The sequence below is a fragment of the Nycticebus coucang genome, chromosome 13 (genome assembly GCF_027406575.1).
Source record: "Nycticebus coucang isolate mNycCou1 chromosome 13, mNycCou1.pri, whole genome shotgun sequence".
Taxonomy (NCBI): domain Eukaryota; kingdom Metazoa; phylum Chordata; class Mammalia; order Primates; family Lorisidae; genus Nycticebus; species Nycticebus coucang.
In genome coordinates this window covers 56930201-56952395 of record NC_069792.1, presented here as the reverse complement: position 1 = coordinate 56952395, position 22195 = coordinate 56930201, and the positions used below count along the sequence as shown (strand labels likewise).

General features: G+C 41.0%; 1 protein-coding gene across 2 annotated transcripts in view; it reads right to left on the bottom strand.

Moving 5' to 3' along the window:
* Positions 1-22195, bottom strand: part of DPY19L4 (dpy-19 like 4) — an 85266-nt gene that overhangs the window by 33470 nt on the left and 29601 nt on the right. For both annotated transcript variants that reach the window (XM_053558808.1, XM_053558809.1), the window contains 5 exons: positions 15257-15380; positions 7160-7294; positions 4277-4408; positions 4078-4176; positions 3473-3546 (listed from right to left, as the gene is read on the bottom strand). In XM_053558808.1, coding sequence (XP_053414783.1) covers positions 3473-3546; positions 4078-4176; positions 4277-4408; positions 7160-7294; positions 15257-15380 — 564 coding nt within the window. The remainder of the gene's footprint in view (positions 1-3472; positions 3547-4077; positions 4177-4276; positions 4409-7159; positions 7295-15256; positions 15381-22195) is intronic.

Sequence of the window (22195 nt, the reverse complement as noted above, 5' to 3'; positions counted from 1 at the left end):
TAAAAGCAGCCCTTAACCTTGGTAGATTCTAGAAAGTCTATAGAATGAGATTAACTTTGAATGGGGGAAGTCAATGGAAAGGCCGGTTAGTTATGAAGAGTTACACCAATTTTTACTGATTGCCTGCTATATGTCAGGCCTATACTTTACACCTAAAAAACATAAAAGTCCCTACCTTTATGGAGCACTTGGTCACTTAAAGAGTAGATAACTACTTATTTTAGTAGATATATATATATATGAAATTAATACACCAGAAGACTTCTCCAAAGTTTAACCACGTTAAACACTTGATTTATCACCACATGAAATTCTATACACATTATCTACAATTTCACATAATCCCAGTGAATGACAATAAAATTCTAAGGTATATTATAATAGACCTAGAGAAATACAGAGGTAAACAGATATTCTCTGTTATGTAAGTAGGCTTTATTAACACATAAAATTGTTTATTTCATTTTAGATGAAAAACAAAATATGAAATGATTTAACAAAAAAAAATAAAGGTACTTTTTTTTTTGAGACACAGTCTCATTTTGTCACCCTTGGTAGAGTGCCATGGCATCACAGCTCACAGCAACCTCAAACTCCTGGGCTTAAGCAATTCTCTTGCCTCAGCTTCCCAACTAGCTGGGACTACAGGCACCCACCACAACACCCAGTTGTATCTATTTATTAATTAATTAATTTTTTATTTAAGACTTTTATTAGCAGGTGCTTGCAGTTTGTTGACTTTTTTGAAAAAATCAAGTTGTAAACTTTTATTACAAATTAAAAATGAAGTTCTTTTCTTTTTCAAAATGTAAAAATGAAGTTCTTAAAAATCTCAACTTGACAAGATATGAAACAATTTAAAAACCTTTAAAAGCATATTGAGAAAAAACAGGTATTTTGTTTTGTTTTGTTTTTTGAGATAGTCTCACTATGTCACTCTCGGTGGAGTGCCATGGTGTCACAGCTCACAGCAACCTCCAACTCTTGGTCTTAAGCGATTCTCTTGCCTCAGCCTCCCAAGTACCTGGGAATACAAGTGCCAGCCATAACACCTATTTTTTGATTGTAGTTGTCATTGTTGTTTGGCAGGCCCGGGTTGGATTCAAACCGGCCACCTCTGGATATATGTGGCTAGTGCCCTTAGCCACTGAGCTACAGGCCCAGAGCCAAAACCAGACTTTTTATAAAAACACGTCTGTATTACTAAAAAAGACGTCTTTAGGTAAAAATAATAAAATTCCCATCCTGCATAGATAATGCAGATAGTTCCAGTTATCTGGTGAACAGGCAAAAAGAAAGCACTTAAGGTCATCAGCTACAAACTTTTATTCATTTCTTACTGCTGGAATTTCATATTCATTTCTTCTTGTTGGATGACTAAAATGAATGATGGTAGAGATGGTAAGCAGGCATTTACTCAGCCCCGTCCTGCTCAGCCTTGGGAGAAGAATTCTCAGGTGGTGGATCGGCTGCTTTTGTCTCTTTGCCATCTTATGGTTGCCATCTAGAGTTTTCTGGACATCTGTGTCAGCAATTGAAGTTTCAATGGTCCCCACGTTCAGGTGGCTGCTGACCTTGGGTCTCATCTCTTTGATTCTCTTTATCCTCTTCCTTGCCGTCCTCTCTGGGCTGTCTTTGGCCAGAAGGGCCCCTGCGGAATCATGGTCTATAACCCCAATATATATTCTGTCTTACTGGTCTACCTTATTCTCCTGCCCTGGTTGTCAACACCCTCCATCACTTCTCCCTGCATAGGAAGGTTGGAATACTGTGGTCAATACTCATAGAGTCTCCGCATGTAGTAAGGTGGGAAACTTCACCTGAGTTAGGGCTGGTGTTGTTGGGCGACGTGAATAGCGCCTATAATGGGTACAGTCTGCTGTGTCCTATTTATTGCCTTGAACTAGAATTCCACCAGGGCCTGTAACATCTGCTATCTCCGTACCCTTTTCTCCTTCAACATCAAACTCCACAGTTGTTCCATCTCCTATACTGCGAAGGCACTTCCTGGGGTTATTCTTTACGGCAGTCTGGTGTACAAATGCATCTTCCTTGGTGTCATTCCTGTTGATGAAACTGTATCTGTTTCTTTAATTGAACCATTTTACTGTTCCCAAAACCTTCCTTGAGATGATCTTTTTGTCATCACTGGCAGGCATCACCAATGTGAGGCCACCTGGGCTACCACTCCCTTTGCCGCTGCCCATGGTGCCCAGCTTGATGTCAGCAACACTGAGGGCAGGGGATTGGGGGTGGGGAGCAGCTTCTGGGTCTCGGCCTCGCTACTCACTGGGGCCAGCTGCAGCAGGTGCAGCTGCTCCTGACGTGTCATAGTAACTAGGCTGGCAGGGGCTGCTCAGGGCTCTCTTTAGCTCAAGCTGGTCTTGAACCTATGAGCTCAGGCAATCTACCCGCATGGGCCTCCCAAGTGCTGAGATTACAGAAATGAGCCACCGCGCCCAGACTAAGTACAACATTATTTTGAATTAAAAAAGAGTTAGCTTCTGGTTCAATTTTTTGCTATGGTAAGATTCTTTGCTATGAAATACTGCCTACTTTCTGCCCTTTTTTAATATAAGCATATTGCTGATATGGTACTTAAAATTATACTGGCTTTATTAACCTTAGGCTTTATCTTTGTTCATCATCAAGGGAGAAAGTAGGCTTAAAATATTATAATACAATTTTTAATTTTTTTAATTTTTAATTTTTAGAAGAGATGGAGGTCTCACTCTTGCTTAGGCTAGTCTTGAACTTCTGAGCTCAACTGATCCTCCCACCTCGGCCTCCTGGAATGCTTGGATTATAGGTGTGACCCACTGTGCCCATGTACTATAATACTAGTGAGGTTTAAGTATATCTACTTTACAAAGGACTTAAAAGAAGTATATAATTAAAAATGCTTTTTGTTTTTGAGACAGAGACTCACTTTGTCACCCTATGTAGAGTGCCATGGTCTCAGAGCTCACAGCAACCTCAAACTCTTAGGCTCAAGGAATCCTCTTTCTCAGCCTCCTGAGTAGCTGTGGTGCCCACCATACCGCCCTGCTATTTTTAGAGACAGGGTCTCACGCTTGTTCCAGCTGATCTTGAACTCCTGAGCTCAGGCAATCCACCCACTTCAGCCTCCCAGAGTGCTAGCATTACAGGCATGAACCACTGCATCTGGCCTGAAAAAAATGTCATTTTTTTCCCCAGACATTACAATATCTCAAATTAGTTATTTTCTAACTGGTATGCATTAGGTATATATTCTCTGCATTGACAATTTTTTTTTTAATTTTTAATTTTATTTATTTTTTGTTGTTGTTGTTGCAGTTTTGGCCAGGGCCAGGTTCAAATCTGCCACACTCAGTGTATGGGACCGGTGCCCTACTCCCTGAGCCACAGGCACCGCCCTGCATTGACAATTTTTGCTCTTTATTGTCTAAGTGGTATCAATTTAGGTAATCTTACATAACCTAAAACTTACTTAGTCATAGTTAGTCCAAATTTCACTTCAAGGAATTTCAGCATGTGCCCATTTTCTTTGTGTGGGACAAACATCTAGAAGAGATAAACACTAACTAAATAAAATAACGTTAACTATGCTTACAGCAATATACTTTTTCCAATACTACAGATAGAAAACACGCCAAAAATACAAAACAAAAATATGGATTAAACCATACATGGTATGTCTATAAAGCAAAGATATTTACTGACATAAGTCAATCACATTACATATGTTTAAGCATAACAAAACTAAAATAGGGTAGTTAGAAATTTCAACATATCCCACCTGACTCAAGTTAACTTACCCATTCTTCTCAACACCTTTCATTTATCTCAATTTATTTCATATATTGCTTAATGTTAACTGATGACAATATTTTAAATTACATGGAAAATAAAGTGTACTTCTCTTTTTAGGAATACAGAGAAAAGAATCAGAATCCTATTTTTTTACCCAATATGCAATTTATGATCATTGTTCAACTCAAAATTATACTATTTAAACTCTATTACCTTATCAAAATTTAGTCCAATGTATTTCATTATTCATTTTGCTTAACTACATCAGTCTTAGTTACTTACCTTCATTATAATATTCAATGTCACCGTCAGAGTACACACCAAGTAAAACTTAATTATTTTCATTTTTTTAGCTACAAAAGTTCCTTTCTTCATATTCAGCTATGAGCAAAGAAAAATCATATGAACAAAGAAGTGAGATATAAAAAGTTAACAATTTAAAAATTGATCGAAAGAATGATAAAAAGGCAATTCTAATTACCTGAAGGCACTTAGCAAGCATTAAGGCTGCTACTAAGCTTAATAAAGGAGACACCAACAAAGCTGAATTCTCAAACTGCAGTAAATGTCCCAGAAAGAGAGAAAATATATAGATTTTACAAACTTCATAAACCTGTTATGACAAAAATAAAATGAATAAGAATAATATAAATTTTATTATACATCTTTTCATTAGTTTTGTTTAGACTTGACTATAATTGTAGAGTAAATACTCTACTATAGGACAACATGGAAGTCATATTACCAACACCCACTTATAAGACAATATGAGGCCAGGCTCAGTGGCTCACACCTAGCTAATCCTAGCACTTGGGAGGCCGAGGTGGGTGGACTGCCTATGCTCACAAGTTCAAGACCAGCCTGAGCCAAAGCAAAATCTCATCTCTAAAAATAGCCAGGTGTTGTGGCAGGCACCTGTAGTCCCAGCTGCTTGGGAGGCTGAAGCAAGAGAATCACTTAAGCCCAAGAGTTTGAGGTTGCTGTGAGCTATGATGATGCCACAGCACTGTACTGAGGGTAACCAAGTGAGATTCTATCTCAAAAAATAAATAAATGAGGCCCGACTTCTATAGCTCAGCAGCTAAGGCACCAGGCACATGCACCAGGGCTGGTGGGTTCGAAATTGGCCTAGGTCTGCTAAACAACGACAACAACAACAAAAAAATAGCCAGGCACTGTGACGGGCACCTGTAGTCCCAGCTACTTGGGAGGCTGAGGCAAGAGAATCGCTTAAGCCCAAGAGTTGGAGATTGCTGTGAGCTGTGACACCACGGCACTCTACCCAGGGCTACAGCTTGAGACTCTGTCTCAAAAAAGAAAAAAAAAGACAAAGATTAAAAAACAATAAAATAAAAGGAAAAATAAATAAATGAATAATGAAAAAATAAAATTAGATAGTATAATAACAATGTATCATAAATTAATTAACTTAGAAAGGGAAAACTAAAACAAAACACAATATTAGTTAAAAAGAAAAATCAAGGGTGGCGCCTGTGGCTCAGTGAGTAGGGTGCCGGCCCCATATACCAAGGGTGGCGGGTTCAAACCAAGCCCCGGTTGAACTGCAACCAAAAAATAGCCGGGCGTTTTAGTGGCGGGCGCCTGTAGTCCCAGCTGCTCGGGAGGCTGAGGCAGGAGAATCGCGGAAGCCCAAGAGCTAGAGGTTGCTGTGAGTCCTGTGACATCATGGCACTCTACTGAAGGCGATAAAGTGAGACTCTGTCTCTACAAAAAAAAAAAAAAAAGAAGAAAAATCAAAAGGCAGAGTGTTAACAAAAAAAACAAAACAGAAAAAAAGTCCTTGGCGGCGCCTGTGGCTCAGCGGGTAGGGCGCCGGTCCCATATGCCGGAGGTGGCGGGTTCAAACCCAGCCCCAGCCAAAAAAAAAAGAAAAAAAGTCCTTAAGAAGCTAGATCCACTTTAGAAAAAAAAGATACCTCACTATTAGAAATCAGAATAGTAGCTACCCTTGGGGGCTGAAGTACTGACTGAGACAGCATGAAGTTGTCCTCTAAGTGCTGGTATGTTCTATTCTTTTCTTTTCTCTCTCTCTTTTTTTTTTTTTTTTTGTTGAGACAGAGTCTTGCTTTATTGCCCTGGCTAGAGTGCTCATAGCTCACAGCAACTTCAAACTCTCGGGCGCAAGTGATCCTCTTGCCTCAGCTTCCCAGGTAGCTGGGATTACAGGCGCCCACCGCAATGCCCGGCTATTTTTTTTTGCAGTTTTTTGGCAGGGGCTAACCTTGAACCTGCCACCCCCCGTATATGGGGCCAGCACCCTACTCCTTGAGCCACAGGGACTGCCCAATGCCTGGCTATTTTTTAGAGACAGGGCCTCATTCTTGCTCAGGCGATCCACCTGCCTGGGCCTCCCAGAGTGCTAGGATTACAGGCCTGAGTCACCATGCCAGGGCTCTTAATGTGCTATTCTTGATTTGAGTGCTGGTTCTACAGATGTGTAGCAGTTATCAAGTAACTCTCACTTAGTTCTAAACCTACCCTTCCATCTTCTGCCTGGTAACACTGCAGCTGGAACTCTATAATCTACATTTCTGCTTTTCCAATTGGTTCCCTATGAAACCTGCCTACATGAAATGCTAACTGAAGAGTGCAAGGCTGGAGGAAGGAAGGAGGAGGAAGGAAGAGCTTGCCCCTGTGTCTCACTTCCTATTTGCTTGTGTTTCCTGAGAAGGGTCAGCAATACTTCTTCACCCTAACAGAGCAATTCCTTTCTCCTGGAGCACTGAATATAGTTTTTGTGGTTTTTTTTTTTTTTTGGCTGGGGCTGGGTTTGAACCTGCCACCTCCGGCATATGGGATCAGCGCCCTACTCCTTGAGCCACAGGCGCCGCCCAATGACGTGAATATAGTTTTACCAACATTTGAAAAACCAGTTTCCTCACATCCTCCAGCCCAGAGATCCAGGACCAGCTTGCCAGAATCCCATCCTCAGTGGTCTGGGTCCCAGTTCTGAAGGGCCCTTCTTTAGAGCCCAGAGACACCAGCAAAGCTAAGCAGTGGCTACTCCTCAGAAATATAAGTTTCAACTCCATATGGTCCTGCCCCTATGTCTCCAAGTTTTAATAATTCCCTATTTTTGCGCTCTGGTCCCTCAGCCCTACTGGTGGCAGCTGCATCCTGCAGTAGCTACCTCTATGAAACCTTCAGGCTCTTATTACCCTTTCAATTAAAAAGTTAGTGACTTTACACTTGGTTAGCAATTCTTTGTATTAAATTCTCTCTGTTAAAATAACTTAAATGTTGGTACTCATAAGATAAACAAAAGAAAGAGGTTTTAAAATACAACAGTATAAAAACATTTGTTCTTGGAATTTAAAATCATCATTGCAAAAGGCCATCATACCTTGTCATTGTGCTCCAGTGAAAAGATATCTAGCAGGAAGAGAGAAATTGCTTGAAGAAACAGGAGATAGTGACTGTACTCCCACATCATCATAAATGTGTATGTTGAGGAACACATCATCAAGTAGCAAAATCTCTAGAGGAAACAAAAGGAACTAATAATTAAAAACTTTACTACTATAAAAATCTTTGAGGTTATTACCTCAAAGCTATATAGCTCTATTATCAGTTCACTTTAAGCTATATAACTCTTAAAATTTTGCTTTTAAATCACACAATTACTACTAAATCCTTACAAAAACACTAAGAACTTTTTATTTTTTAAATTGAGACAGAGTTTCACTTTGTCTCCCTCAGTAGAGTGCCGTACTGTCATAACTCACAGCAACCTCAAAATCTTGGGCTCAAGGGAGTCTCTTGCCTCAGCCTCCTAAGTAGCTGGGACTACAGGCGCCTATCCATATATCCAGCTATTTTTAGCTACCTGCACCTGGCCTAAACACTTAGTCTCAAATAAGGAACTCTAGAGAGAAAACAAACATTTGTCCTTCAGTGTTCAACATCATAGTGAGAATTTCAAGAAGACAAAAGAAAAAAGAAAATTCAATACAATCTTTCATCTCAAAACTAGTAAAGCAGGCCAGGCACAGTGGCTTATGCCTATAATCCTAGCACTCTGGGAGGGCTGAGATGGGTGGATTGCCTGAGCTCAGGAATTTGAGACCAGCCTGAGCAAGAGTAAAACCCCATCTCTAAAAACAGCAGGGTGCTGTGGTGGGCACCAGTAGCCCCAGCTACTCAGGAGGTTGAGGAAAAGGATTCTCCGTAAGTCAAAGAGTTTGAGGTTGCTGTGAGGTTTGACACCACTGCACTCTACCAATGGCAACAAAATCCAACTTTCTCCAAAATAAAAAAAGAAGTAAAGCAATAAACGTAAGACAACAGTGGCTTTTACTAGACTTGGCAGGTGAGCTTTTGTTATTGTGAAAGTAATTACTTTTGCTGTGAAAATAATATTTTCACTTCCATGGTATTTCATATCTCCTAAGAACTTCATTTAAATAGTCTGTTTACATGTCAGCCTATAACCTCAGGTCTTTATCTTTTCCCAATGCTTGTATTGTCAGCCATATACAAGTCTCAGCTGTTTCCCGCTGATTACCAAACACAAGGATTTCACTGCCCTTGCCGGCAATGTGCCTGGCTAAATCATTTCTATTCTTCCAAATATTAAGCAGCCAAGTCTGTGGCAAATCCACTTCCTATAGTATATTTCCAATAATAGTCTCTGCTTCTTTCATGAATCTGCTTTTTTATTCTCAATACTTCTACTGACTGTAGTAACAAATGACCTCATTCAGATAAGAACAGTGAACAAGCCGGGCAGTGTGGCTCACGCCTATAATCCTAGCACTATGGGAAGTTGAGGCGAGTGGACTGCTTGAGCTCAGGAGTTCGACAACAGCCTGAGCAAGAGCAAGACTCCATCTCTGAAAACTAGCCAGGTATTGTGGCAGGTGCCTGCAGTCCCAGCTATGTGACAGGGTGAGGCAAAAGAATCACTTGAGCCCAAGAGTTTGAGGTTGCTGTGAGCTGCAATGCCACGGAACTCTACCCAGGGTGACAAAGTGAGACTGTCTGAAAAAAAAAAAAGAAGAAGAAGTACAGTGAAGGAAAAGGACATTAAAGGTGAGGTTAAGAAACCTAAGGTAAGAATTATGTTCTAAAGCTAAATCTTTCATGCTCAACTGACTATACTCAAGGATACCTTCTAGAGTCAGAAATAGCTCAACCATCAGAAGATTAAAAAAAAAAAAAAATCCAGCATCTTGAATAAGATTAAGACCAGAGAAGAAAATGTAAGAGGTGACAAAATTCTATTAGTTAGCCAAATAACACCAGCTGCAAAGTTCAGAAGGGCTCCACACAGAGAGAACATAGAAGCTCCTGCTCTTTCTACCGCCACAGCTATACATAGGAGAAGTGTTATATCAGATGTGGAATAATCAGAACTATAATAATCAGGCCTGAAACCATCATTCCCAGAGAAACCAATTCCAGAAATCAATGAAAGCTCAAATCCAGACCCAGCCTAATTAATCTGCAGGGGATTTAGAGATAACTTTGTGGATCTAGGGAAAAGCGACAACATAATAAAACAAATCACCAATTCCAAGGGTCTATTCTCAAACTACTCTTAAGAATATGCAGTGAAAACAGATCTTAAAGATAGAACTATGCATCAAACACAATCCAACAATTAGCCAAGTTTTTCCTTTCTCTGAACATTTTCAAAGTTCTATGCAGTCTTGTCTATTCTCTTACATGGCTCAGTCCCTCACAGGGCTTCATTTTCACTGGACCTGTAGTATGAACTTTTTATAGTATGATATAAGTGACACATCAAATAAGTTTCAGTAATCAACCACAGATATCTCTGAATGACTCCAGATAACTGCACAAAAGATGTGAGCAATTGGTGCAACTGGTGAGCAGATCCTGATGCAACTGGGACCAAGAGATCCAGTCTCAAAAATGGGAAGCAAAGTACAAATATGTAAGGCTCAGTGCCCATAGCTCAAGTGGTTAGGGTGCCGGCAGTGGTGGGTTTGAATCCAGTCTGGGCCTGCTAAACAACAGTGACAACTACAAAAAAATATATATATATATATCTGGGCATTGTGGCAGGCCCCTGTAGTCCCAGCTACTTGGGAGGCTGAGGCAAGAGAATCGCTTAAGCCCAAGGGTTTGAGGTTGCTGTAAGCTGTGACACCATGGCACTCTACCAAGGGCAACATAGTAAGACTCTGTATCAAAACAAACAAACAAACAAACAAAAAATCAAAGTACCAATATGTGATTAAAAGAATACCTGTTGGCTCGGTGCCCATAGCACAGTGGTTACAGCGCCAGCCACATACACCAAAGTTGGCGGGTTTGAACTCAGTCCAGGCCAGCTAAAACAACAATGACAACTGCAACAAAAAATAGCCAGGTGTTGTGGCAGGTACCTATAGCTACTTCGGAGGCTGAGGCAAAAGAATGGCTTAAGCCCAAGAGTTTGAGGTTGCTGTGAGCTGTGATGTCACAGCACTCTACTGAGGGTGACACAGTGGAACTCTGTCTCAAAAAAAATAATACCTGTTGCTAGAATACTACTCAGCAATTACAAGGAGTAAAGAATTGATACATGCGGGTGGCGCCTGTGGCTCAGTTGGTAAGGCGCCGGCCCCATATACCGAGGGTGGCGGGTTCAAACCCGGCCCCGGCTGAACTGCAACCAAAAAATAGCTGGGCATTGTGGCGGGCGCCTGTAGCCCCAGCTACTTGGGAGGCTGAGGCAAGAGAATCGCTTAAGCCCAGGAGCTGGAGGTTGCTGTGAGCTATGTGATGCCATGGCACTCTACCGAGGGCCATAAAGTGAGACTCTGTCTCTACAAAAAAAAAAAAAAAGAATTGATACATGCAAAAACTCAGATGGGGCAGTGCCTGTGGCTCAGAGGAGTAGGGCGCTGGCCGCATATGCCAGAGGTGGCAGGTTCAAACCCAGCCCCGGCCAAAAACTGCAAAAAAAACTCAGATGGTTGTAAGGGCATTATATTATTAGGCTGAATGAAAAAAGTCAGTCTTGAAGGTTAATTAATACTATATGATTCCATTTACATAACCTTTCCAAGTGACAATTTTATAGTAATAGAGAACAGCTAAATGGTTCCCAGAGACTACGGTTGGAAGAAGGATATGACTATTAAGGGGTAACATGACAATTTCTTATTGGTGCTACTTCCATTGTATGAGTTCTGTATTTTGATTATGATAATGGTTACTCAAATCTACATGTAATAACAATGCATACAACTAACTAACTATACATCCCTGCTCCTGAAAAAGCAATGCTTGGGGTGGCGCCCATATCACAGTGGTTAAGGTGCCAACCACATGCACCGAGGGTGGCAAGTTCGAACCCGGCCAGGCCAGCTAAACATCAATGACAACTGCAACAAAAAAACAGCCAGGCGTTGTGGCAGGCATCTGCAGTCCCAGCTACTTGGCAGGTGGAGGCAAGAGAATCACTTAAGCCCAAAAGAGTTTGAGGTTGCTGTGAGCTGTGATGCCACAGCACTATGGAGAGCGACATAGTGAGACTCTGTCTCAAAAAAAAAAAAAAGAAGAAAAGAAAAAGCAGTGCATATAAAGACTGATGAATTCTGAAAGTCTATACCGAAATAAATAGTATTGTATAAATGTCAATTTTTTGGCCCTGGTAATGTACTGTGGTCACAGAAGTATTACTGGGGGAAGCTGGGTGACGAGTGCATGGGAATTCTCTATTACTACTTCTGTAACTTCTTTTGAGTCTTTATTTTTATTTTTTTCTTAAACTAATTTAAACGTAGAAGGGAAAGGAGGGGAGGGGAGGGCATTGAGGGAAATAGAGTAAACATGACTGAAAGATTGGGTAGTTTTCTTCTTCAATTTTCTTGAAAATTTGAGTTGTTAGCTGAAGGGTTAAGACTACACCACAGTGGCTGAGCTCAGTGGCTCAGACCTGTATGTAATCCTAGCACTCTGGGAGGCTAAGGCAGGAGGATTGCTTGAGCTCAGGAGTTCTAGATCAGCCTGAGCAAGAGACCCCATCTCTACTAAAAACAGAAAAATTAACCAGGTGTTATGGCAGTGCCTACAGTCCCAGCTACTTGGGAGGCTAAAGCAAGAAGATTGCTTGAGCCCAAGAGTTTGAGGTTGCTATGAGCTAGGCTCAGGCCACGGCACTCTAGCTTAAAGCAACTGAGTAAGACTCTGTCTCAAAAAAAAAAAAATACATATATATATAAATATATATACCATAGTTAACTTGGTATTTTCTACCTGTTACATATTTTTATATAATCCTTAATATTCTTATCCCTTTAATATTTGCATATAGATATTTTGCTCTTGTTGTGTATATTTTAAGTACCAACAGAGTGACCAGTTATAATCATGTAACTGATAAATACAATTTTCCCCCTTTATCTTCACATTAAGAGACAAAGACAGAGGGATTGAGGGAGGGTATTACAGAGTACTTTCAAAGTATAGAAAAATAATTGGTTAAATTTAAAAAAGAGAAACAAAATGTAAATTAAAATAAGAATATGAACTATTCTTAGATCCCTTCAAAAGTACAAGATCGGCTCGGCGCCTGTAGCTCAAGCAGCTAAGGCGCCAGCCACACACCAGAGCTGGTGGATTCGAATCTAGCCAGGGCCTGCCAAACAGCAATGACAACTATAACCAAAATATGGCCGGGCATTGTGGCAGGCACTTGTAGTCCCAGCTACTTGGGAGGCTGAGGCAAGAGAATCATCACTTAAGCCCAAGAGTTTGAGGTTGCTGTGAGCTGTGACGCCACGGTACTCTACCCAGGGCAACAGCTTGAGGCTCTGTCTCAAAAAAAAAAAAAGTACAAGGTCAATGGTAACAATAATGAATTGGAGGAAAATATACTCTTCATTATATACTCATTTTTACTGGCAGAATTGGTTTTTTGCCATGTGTATAATGTGTATTACTCTTTTTTTTTTTTTGAGACAGAGTCTCACTGTTACCCTTGGTAGAGTGCTGTGGCGTCACAGCTCACAGCAACCTCAAACTCTTGAGCTTAAGCGATTCTCTTGCCTCAGCCTCCCAAGTAACTGGGACTACAAGTGCTCACCACAACGCCTGGCTATTTTTTGTTGCAGTTGTTCAAACCTGGGCCAGGTTTGAACTTGCCACCGTTGGTGTATGTGGCTGCCAGAGTAACCACTGTGCTATGGGCACTGAGCCTGCTCTTTTATTTTTTTGAGACCCAGTCTCACTCTGTGCCCTGGGTAGAGTCCTAGCCTACAGCCACCTCAAATTCACTTGAGCCAGGATTGGAGGTTGCTGTGAGCTGTGATGCCACAGCACTCTACCCAGGGCAAGAGCTTGAGGCTCTATCTCAAAAAAAAAAAAAAAAAAAAATTTGAGGGGTGGTGCCTGTGGCTCAAAGGGGTAGGCACCGGCCCCATATGCCAGAGGTGGTGGGTTCAAACCCAGCCCTGACCAAAAACTGCATAAAAAAAACAAAAAAAAGGTATATAATTTAGGGTGGCACCTATGGCTCAGTGGGTAGGGTGCCGGCCCCATATACCGAGGGAGGCAGGTCAAACCCGGCCCCAGCCAAACTGCAACAAAAAAATAGCTGGGCATTGTGGCGGGCGCCTATAGTCCCAGCTACTCGGGAGGCTGAGGCAAGAGGATCGCTTAAGCCCAGGAGCTGGAGGTTGCTGTGAGCTGTGATGCCACAGTACTCTACTGAAAGTGATAAAGTGAGACTGTCTCTAAAAAAAAAAAAAAAAAAATTTGAGTGCTTCAGCACCTATAGCTTAGTGGTTAGGGTGCCAATCACATACACTGAGGTTGGCAGGTTCGAACCTGGCCAGGGCCTGCCAAACAACAATGACAACCACAACAACATCAAAAATAGCCAGTGTTGGGCGGCGCCTGTGGCTCAGTGGCTAGGGCTCCAGGCCCATATACTGAGAGTGGTGGGTTCAACCCGGCCCCAGCGGAACTGCAACAAAAAAATAGCTGGGCATTGTGGCAGGCACCTGTAGTCCCAGCTACTCGGGAGGCTGAGGAAAGAGAATAGCTTAAGCCCTGGAGTTGGAGGTTGCTGTGAGCAGTGTGATGCCACAGCACTCCACTGAGGGCCATAGAGCGACACTCTGTCTCTACAAAAAAAAAAAAAATAGCGGTGTTGTGATGGGGGCACCTGTAATCCCAGCTACTTGGGAGGCTGAGGCAAGAGAATCGCTTAAGCCCAAGAGTTTGAGGTTGCTGTGATCTGTGATGCCATGACACTCTAAGGCGACATAAAAAGACTCTGTTTCAATAAAGAAATATTTGAGTGATGGTCACACTTACAGCTGTGCCTCAAGCATTACAAAAGTGATTCATATAAACAAAAACATTGGTACCCCCTTTCTTTCTTTTGAGTTTTTGCCACCCCCAGTATATGAGGCCGGCGCCCTACTTGAGCCACAGGTGCCGCCCTATTGGTACCCCCTTAATATCCTGAAATTTAAAACAAATGAAGGCTGGGCATGGTAGCTCACACCTATAATCCTAGCACTCTGAGAGGCCAAGGCAAGAGGATCCCTTGAGCTCAGGAGTTCTAAACCAGACCCCATCTCTATTAAAAATAAAAAACCTGGGCGGTGCCTGTGGCTCAAAGGAGTGGGGCACTGGCCCCATATGCCTGAGATGGCAGGCACAAACCCAGCCCTGGCCAAAAACTGCAAAAAAAAAAAGAAAAGAAAAGAAAACCTAGCCAGGTATAGCAACACATGCCTATAGTCTCAGCTACTCAGGAAGCTAAAGCAAGAGGATTGCTTGAGCCCAAGAGTTTAAGGTTGCTATGAGCTATGACGCCACAGCACTCTATCAGGGCAACAGAGTTGACGCTGTGTCTCAAAATAAATAAATAATTAATTTTAAAAAGTAAGTATTCTGAGACGGAGTCTGTAGGCTTTGACCAACTTCCCTAAGGGTTTGTATCAACAACAATAATGCAAGAATTAAACTACCTGGATAGTCCTCTGCCACTAATCTACCCATACCTCAGTCACAGAAACCGTGAGAATAAACAGAGAATATATACGGTGCTACCATCAAAGGTAACATTACTGTCATTTGTGATCACTCTTTATATCTTAAATTATGATGACCAATGGCCATCAATATTTTAGAAGTGCTAAAAGAACAGTGGGACAGATTAATTTTCAAAATAAGACATTCATAATGTATTTGCTAAGTAACTGCACTAAAACAATAAAGCATTTCCTTTCTCCTAAAACTAATTTACTGTTAATTAGATAAAAGAATTTACAATAGTATTATAAGAAAATTATTTAACCATATCCTTATATAACTTAACTCTTACTGTGACCAAAATTTATTTAAATATAAATAAATATAGGTTTCATCAAATATAACTTAACTCTTAATATGACCAAAATTTATTTAAAATTATACGTATTTGCAATGCCTCAGAATTAACTGTGATGCATAAAACAGATTTGTACCTTACCTCTCCATAAGTATTTAAGTTGCTTTTTAGGTAGCCTGTAAGTGCAGCAACTTGGCACGCAAAATATGGTAACGCCCAGTTTTCTCTTAAAGGAATGGAGTATTCAATTCTTGTTGTATCTACCCTAAAATAAAGCACAGATGAATAGCAAAAGCAAAACATTATATTTGTGTTACACTAGGCCTTCAAACAAGACGTTGTGTTACTGTTATGTTACCTGACTTGAGTCTATAAGCATCATACGCTTGGTTCTCAATATTTTTCACAGTTGTGCCTGAAATAATTTGTACAAATAATGGATTCTTGTGGGAGTATATATAAATACAGAGTAAATAAATTCAAAGAGTTGTTGAGTTCAGAAGACTCAATCATTGTTGGAGAATCTGGATACAGAGGTAACTTTAAAAATACGCACAAAAAATGTAAACTCAAGTATCTCATTATCTAATTTGGAAAACGAAAGTGTAGAACCTATTTCAAATATAAATTCTATAAATACTATGTGGAAAACATTAAAGTGGTACAAAAAGCTTTCTTCCACATGCTTGATTTATCAATTTATAATGCTTATGTACTTTATAAAATTGCAACCAATAAAAATTTAAAATTTGCACAATTTCACATACACTTCATTAGAGAAATCATGGAAAAACATCTGGTTGACAAGCCAACTCTGGAGGAAGAACTGTTTCTGGTAACAACCTGTTCTGTCTCATGGAAAGGCATTTTCCATCAAAGTATAGCAATCTAACAGGAACACAGCAGAACACCCGCCAAAGATGCGGTGTTTGCACAAAACAAAAAGCGAAACAGGCTGGACGAAGTGGCTCATGCCTATAATCCTAGCACTCTGGGAGACCCACGCAGGTAGACTGCTTGAGCTCACCACTTCGAGACCAGTCTAAGCAAAAGCGAGACCCCATCTCTACTAAAAATAGAAAAACTGAGGCAAGAACATCATTTAAGCCCAAGAGTTAGAGGTTGCTGTGAGCTCTGATGCCACAACACTCTACCCAGGATGACAGCTTGAGACTGTCTAAAAAAAAAAAAAAAAGCAAAGCAAAACAAAGTATCAATGCATATAATATGTTAGATTATGCGTCTGTGTTTTGAGTTGTACCATACAAAAAAGGATTACTAAATTTTTACTGATATGACAAAGCTTTATCATTTCATATTCAATTTTTTGTTTGCATATTACATTTTTTTTTGGAGACACAGTTTCACTATGTTGCCCTTGGTAGAGTGCTGTGCCATCACAGCTCACAGCAACCTCAAACTCCTGGGCTTAAGTGATTCTCTTGCCTTAGCCTCCCAAGTAGCTGGAACCACAGGCACCCGCCACAACACCCGACTATTTTTTGGTTGCAGTTGTCATTGTTTAGCTGGTCCAGGCCGGATTTGAACCGGCCAGCCTTGGTGTATGTGGCTGGCATGGTAACTACTGTGCTACAGACACCAAGCTATGAGTTACTTATTTTTATAAATACAAATATAAAATATTGAAACCGAAACCAACTTTGGTGAATTATTTTGATTAGTAAGAAAAAAAAAAAAAAAGAAAAGAAAAGAAAACAAAGAATGCCCAGTAGCACACTGTGTATCGTAATGTTTGTTGGGATCACTGCATGTCTCAATTGGCACAGTTCATTTCTGAGTACACAGTAGGCAAACGGTTAATATCTCACCTCCAGCCCCCACCCAGAAAGATGCAGTACTGCTATGTAAACAGATGGACTTCTCTGTGAAATTTTTTTTTTTTGCAGTTTTTGGCTGGAGCTGGGTTTGAACCTGCCACTTCGGGCATATGGGGCCGACGCCCTACTCCTCTGAGCCACAGGCGCCACCCGAGAATTTGAAAAGACAGGCCTTCTCTGGAAAGACTCAGCCCCATTCTCTAAGGTACACAACTTGCTGCACAGAATTTCTTGGGCTTAACCCCCTCGCCCCTGCCCATATGGCTACCCTTCTTTAGAGTACAATCTGTACTATATAATTAGCAGCCTACTAGATCCAAAGTTCTTATCCTCCTTTACAAAAGGAACTTGAAGCTCACATAAGACATGGTGTGATTTAAGCAACATCATATAGCCAGCAGGTGGCACTATTGGGATTATAATGTGCATCATCTTTTATCTAATTATCTTTTCAATAAGCAGGTTATCCAGAATTAACATCATAGTTTTGTATGGCGTACACCTGGAGACTTTTGAAAATTCCCAGGATCAGCTTGGCATCTGTAGCTCACCAGCTAGGGTGCTAGCCATATACAAGGGAGCTGGCAGGTCCACACCCAGCCCAGGCCTGCCAAACAACGACAACAAAAAAATAGCCAGGCACGTGGCAGGCGCCTGAAGTCCCAGCTACTTGGTAGGCTGAGGCAAGAGACTCCTTTTAAGCCCAGGAGTTTGAGGTTGCTGAGAGCTGTGACTCCATGGCACTCTACCAAGGGCAACATAATGAGACTCTGTCTCAAAAAAAGAAAAAAGAAAAAGAAAATTCCCAGAATCAGAAATAGAGAAATGTCTTCATAGGTTTCTCCTAAATTTCTCTTTGATCAATTTTCATTGAGAGACTACTGTGTGCTATGCCTATTTTCACTCAGCAAGGGGACGCCCTTTCAAATAATCATTAAATTTGGCTCTCTTACACTCAATGGTTACTTTTCACATAAAAACAAAATTGCTATTATTTCTTTGAAAATGTTTCCATAACTCTCCTAAGTAACAATGATGAATGTGCATGCATGTAATTTACTTCTCTGAAAAGCTAAGTGGTTTCCAATATATATGTATACTGGTATGAGAGCTAGTAAATTATACTTCCAATTACACTGACATGAACTACTGGATTGTTTGCAAATAATCAAAATTACAAATGTTAAATTCTCACGGACCAAGAAGCTATAGTTGCAACAGCAATAATCCAGCCAGGCTTAGCATGGTATTACATTCAAAAGAAACAAACTCAGGCCAGTCACAGTGGCTCATCCCTGTAATGCTAGCACGTTGGGAGACATAGGTGAGTGCGTTGATTTAGCTCACAAGTTCAAGACCAGCCTGAGCAAAAGCAAGACCCCCATCTCCACTCAAAAGAAAAAAAAGGGTACATGTGAAATTTACTAAAAGTAGAATATAAATGTCTTAACACAATAACTAAGAAAACGCCATGAAGGCTATGTTAACTAGCTTGATGAAAATATTTCAAATTGTATATAAAACCAGCACATTGTACCCCATGATTGCATTAATGTACACAGCTATGATTTAATTAAATAAAAAATAGAAAAACTATTTTCTAAGTAAGGCAAGAGGATCACTTGAGCCCAAGAGTTAGAGCTTGCTGTGAGCTATGACACCATGACACTCTACCCAGGACAAGAGCTTGAGACTGTCTCAAAAACAAACTCAAATTTCAAAAAGTCATAAAAAGCAATGAAAAGAAACATCTTGTTGTTGGTGGTGGTTTTTTTGAGACAGAGTCTCACCATATCACCCTTGGTAGAATGCTATAGTGTCACAGCTCACAGCAACCTCAAATTCTTGGGCTCAAGTGATTCTCTTGCCTCAGCCTCTCAAGTAGCTGGGACCACAAGTGCCTACAACAATGCCCAGCTATTTTTTGTTACATTTGTCATTGTTGGTTAGCTGGCCCAGGCTGGGTTCGAACCCACCAACTTTGGTGTATGTAGCTAGTGCCAAGCCCCCAAAAAAACATTTTTGAAAAAGCAATTAAGGAGAGGCTGGGCACAGTGATTCACAACTATAATCCTAGCACTTTGGGAAGCCAAGGCAGGAGCATCACTTGAGGTCAGGAATTCAAGACTAGCCTGTGAAACATAGCAAAGACCCCTTCTCTACAAAAATTTAAAAATTAGCTATGATGATGCCACAGCACTCAGACAACAGAGTGAGACCTTGTCTCAGGAAGAAAAAAAAGGAGAAGAAAAAAGAAAACAATTAAAAGGAAATTATATCATACAGAATATGATATAATTTTTACATCCTAAAAATCCTCTTTACTCAATCTCTTTTCCTAGTCTCAGATCTATAAGCACTAATCACTTTCACTTTCTGTTCAAACACCAATTCAACCTTCCCCTCCCCCTATTAGATTTTTTAATTTTTCTCAGAGTAGCATTATTTATTTTCTTATGTCAAATCATTTATAGCCTTCATTGGGTTTCTTCAAATTTACATTTTGACCTTTTTGCTATTTAGCACAACAGTTCAGTAGTTAAACAAAACAAGACAAAAGATTTTCCTAGGAAAAAAGAGAAAAGAACACAGCAAAAAACAACTGCACTTTTTTATTTATTTTTTTTTTTTGACACAGAAGCACTTTGTCAAATTTGGTAGAGTGCCAGGGTGTCACAGTTCACAGCAACCTCTAACTCTTGGGCTCAAGCAATTCTCTTGACTCAGCCTCCCAAGTAGCTGGGACTATAGGTGCCCACCACAATGCCCAGTTATTTTTAGAAACGGGTCTCACTCTGGTTCAGGCTAATCTCAAACCTGTGAGCTTGGGCAATCCACCCCCTTCAGCCTCCCAGAGTGCTAGGATTACAGGCATGAGCCACCACACCTGGCCAATAACTGGACTTTAATATTTTGTTCCTATGGCTATTATAATAGCACTAATCACTGTTATAACAAATCAAATATTTCTACTGCCCTATCAACCCACATCAGGTCTGGTAGGTTCGAATCCAGCCCAGACCCGCAATAAACAACAATGACAACTACAACCAAAAAATAGCCAGGCATTGTGGCAGGCACCTGTAATCCCAGATACTTGGGAGGCTGAGGCAAGAGAATTGCTTAAGCCCAAGAGTTGGAGGTTGCTGTGAGCTGTGACACCACAGCACTTTACCCAGGGTGACAGCTTGAGACTCTGTCTCAAAAAAAAAAGTTCCATATTTAAATAGAATCAGAACTCTACAATAAATTTATATTCTGCTTCTTAAACTTACATGTATTTTCCATGTTTTCTCTTTTTCATCCTCACTTTTTTGAGCATTTATTACAAAAACCGTATATAATTAAAACATCAAAAAGATCAGATATCTATAAATAAATCTACAAAAAGGTAAGACCTCTACACCAAAAACTACAAAATGTTGAGACAAAGATGTCCTAAATAAATGGGGAAATAATTATGTTTTAAATATCATGGAAGGTTCAAAAAAAAAATTTTTTTTGAGACAGAGTCTCAAGCTGTCGCCCTAGGTAGAATGCCGTGGTGTCATAGCTCACAGCAACCTCAAACTCCTGGGCTCAAGTGATTCTCTTGCCTCAACCTCCCAAGTAGCTGGACTACAGGCACCTGCCACAATTATTTTTAGAGACAAGGTCTTGCTCTGGCTCAGGCTGGTCTCCAACCTATAAGCTCAGGCAATCCATCCGCCTCGGCCTCCCAAAGTGCTAGGATTACAAACAGCTCAAAGCCACCTTGCTCGGCTGGAAGGTTCGATATTGTTTTTCGTTGTTTTTTTTTTTGTAGAGACAGAGTCTCACTGTATCGCCCTCGGTAGAGTGCCATGGCATCACACAGCTCACAGCAACCTCCAACTCCTGGGCTTAAGCGATTCTCTTGCCTCAGCCTCCCAGGTAGCTGGGACTACAGGTGCCCGCCACAACACCCAGCTATTTTTTTGTTGCAGTTTGGCAGGGGCCGGGTTTGAACCCGCCACCCTCGGTATATGGGGCCGGCACCTTACCGACTGAGCCACAGGTGCTGCCCAGGTTCGATACTGTTAACATGTCCATTCTCCTCAAATTAATCTTTACACTCCCATATCATCTTTATCAGAAATTAAAGTCCAGTGTGGTGGCATACACCTGGAATCCCAGCACTTGACGAGGTCTAGGTAGGAGAACCACTTCAGGCCAAGAATTCAAGACCAGCCTGGGCAGCATAACCAGATCTTGTCTCTACAAAAAATTTTTTTTAAAAATTAGGCTGGGCGAGGTGACTCATACCTATAATCCTGGCACTCTGGGAGGCCGAGGCTGGTAAATTGCCTGAGTTCATGGGTTAAGCAAGAGCCCATCTCCAAAAAAATAGGCGGGCGTTGGGGCGGGCTCCTATAGTCCCAGCTACTACGCAGGAGGCTGAGGCAAGAGAATAGCTTGAGCCCAAGAGTTTGAGGTTGCTGTGAGCTATGATGCCACAGCACTTTACTGAGGGTGACAAAGTGAGACTCTTGTCTCAAGGAAAAAAAAAATTACCCATTTATTAAATGCTATATATACCTACAGTCTCAGCTATTGAGAAGGCTGAGGCAGGAGCATCATTTAAGTCCACGAATTCCAGCCTTAGGGACATACTGACACTCCAACTATTAAGAAAAGAAAATTTATTTAGGGTGTAGCCTGTGGCTCAGTGGGTAGGGCGCTGGCCCCATATACCGAGGGTGGCAGCAACAACAACAACAACAACAAAAATAGCCAGGTATTGTGACGCTTGTAGTCCCAGCTACTTGGGAGGCTAAGGCAAGAGAATTGCCTAAGCCCAAGAGCTGGAGATTGCTGTGAGCAGTGACACCACAACACTCTACTAAGGGTGATAAAGTGAGACTCTGTCTCCACAAAAAAGAAAGAAAATCTTATTTAGAATTGGTAATTAAAATGAAGCCAGGTGCGGTGGCTCACACCCATAATCCTAACACTTTGGGAGGCTGAGGCAGGTGGATTACCTGAGCTCACAGGTTCGAGACCAGCTTGAGCAAAAGCGAGATCTTGTCTCTAAAAATAGCTGGGCATTGTGGCGGACACCTGTAGTCCCAGCTACTTGGGAGGCTGAGGCAAGATAATCACTTAAGCCCAAGAGTTTGAGGTTACTGTGAGCTGCAACACCATGGGCACTCTACTGGAGGTGACAAAGTGAGACTCTGTCTCAAAAAAAAAAAAAAAAAAAAAGAATTAAAATGAATTTAAT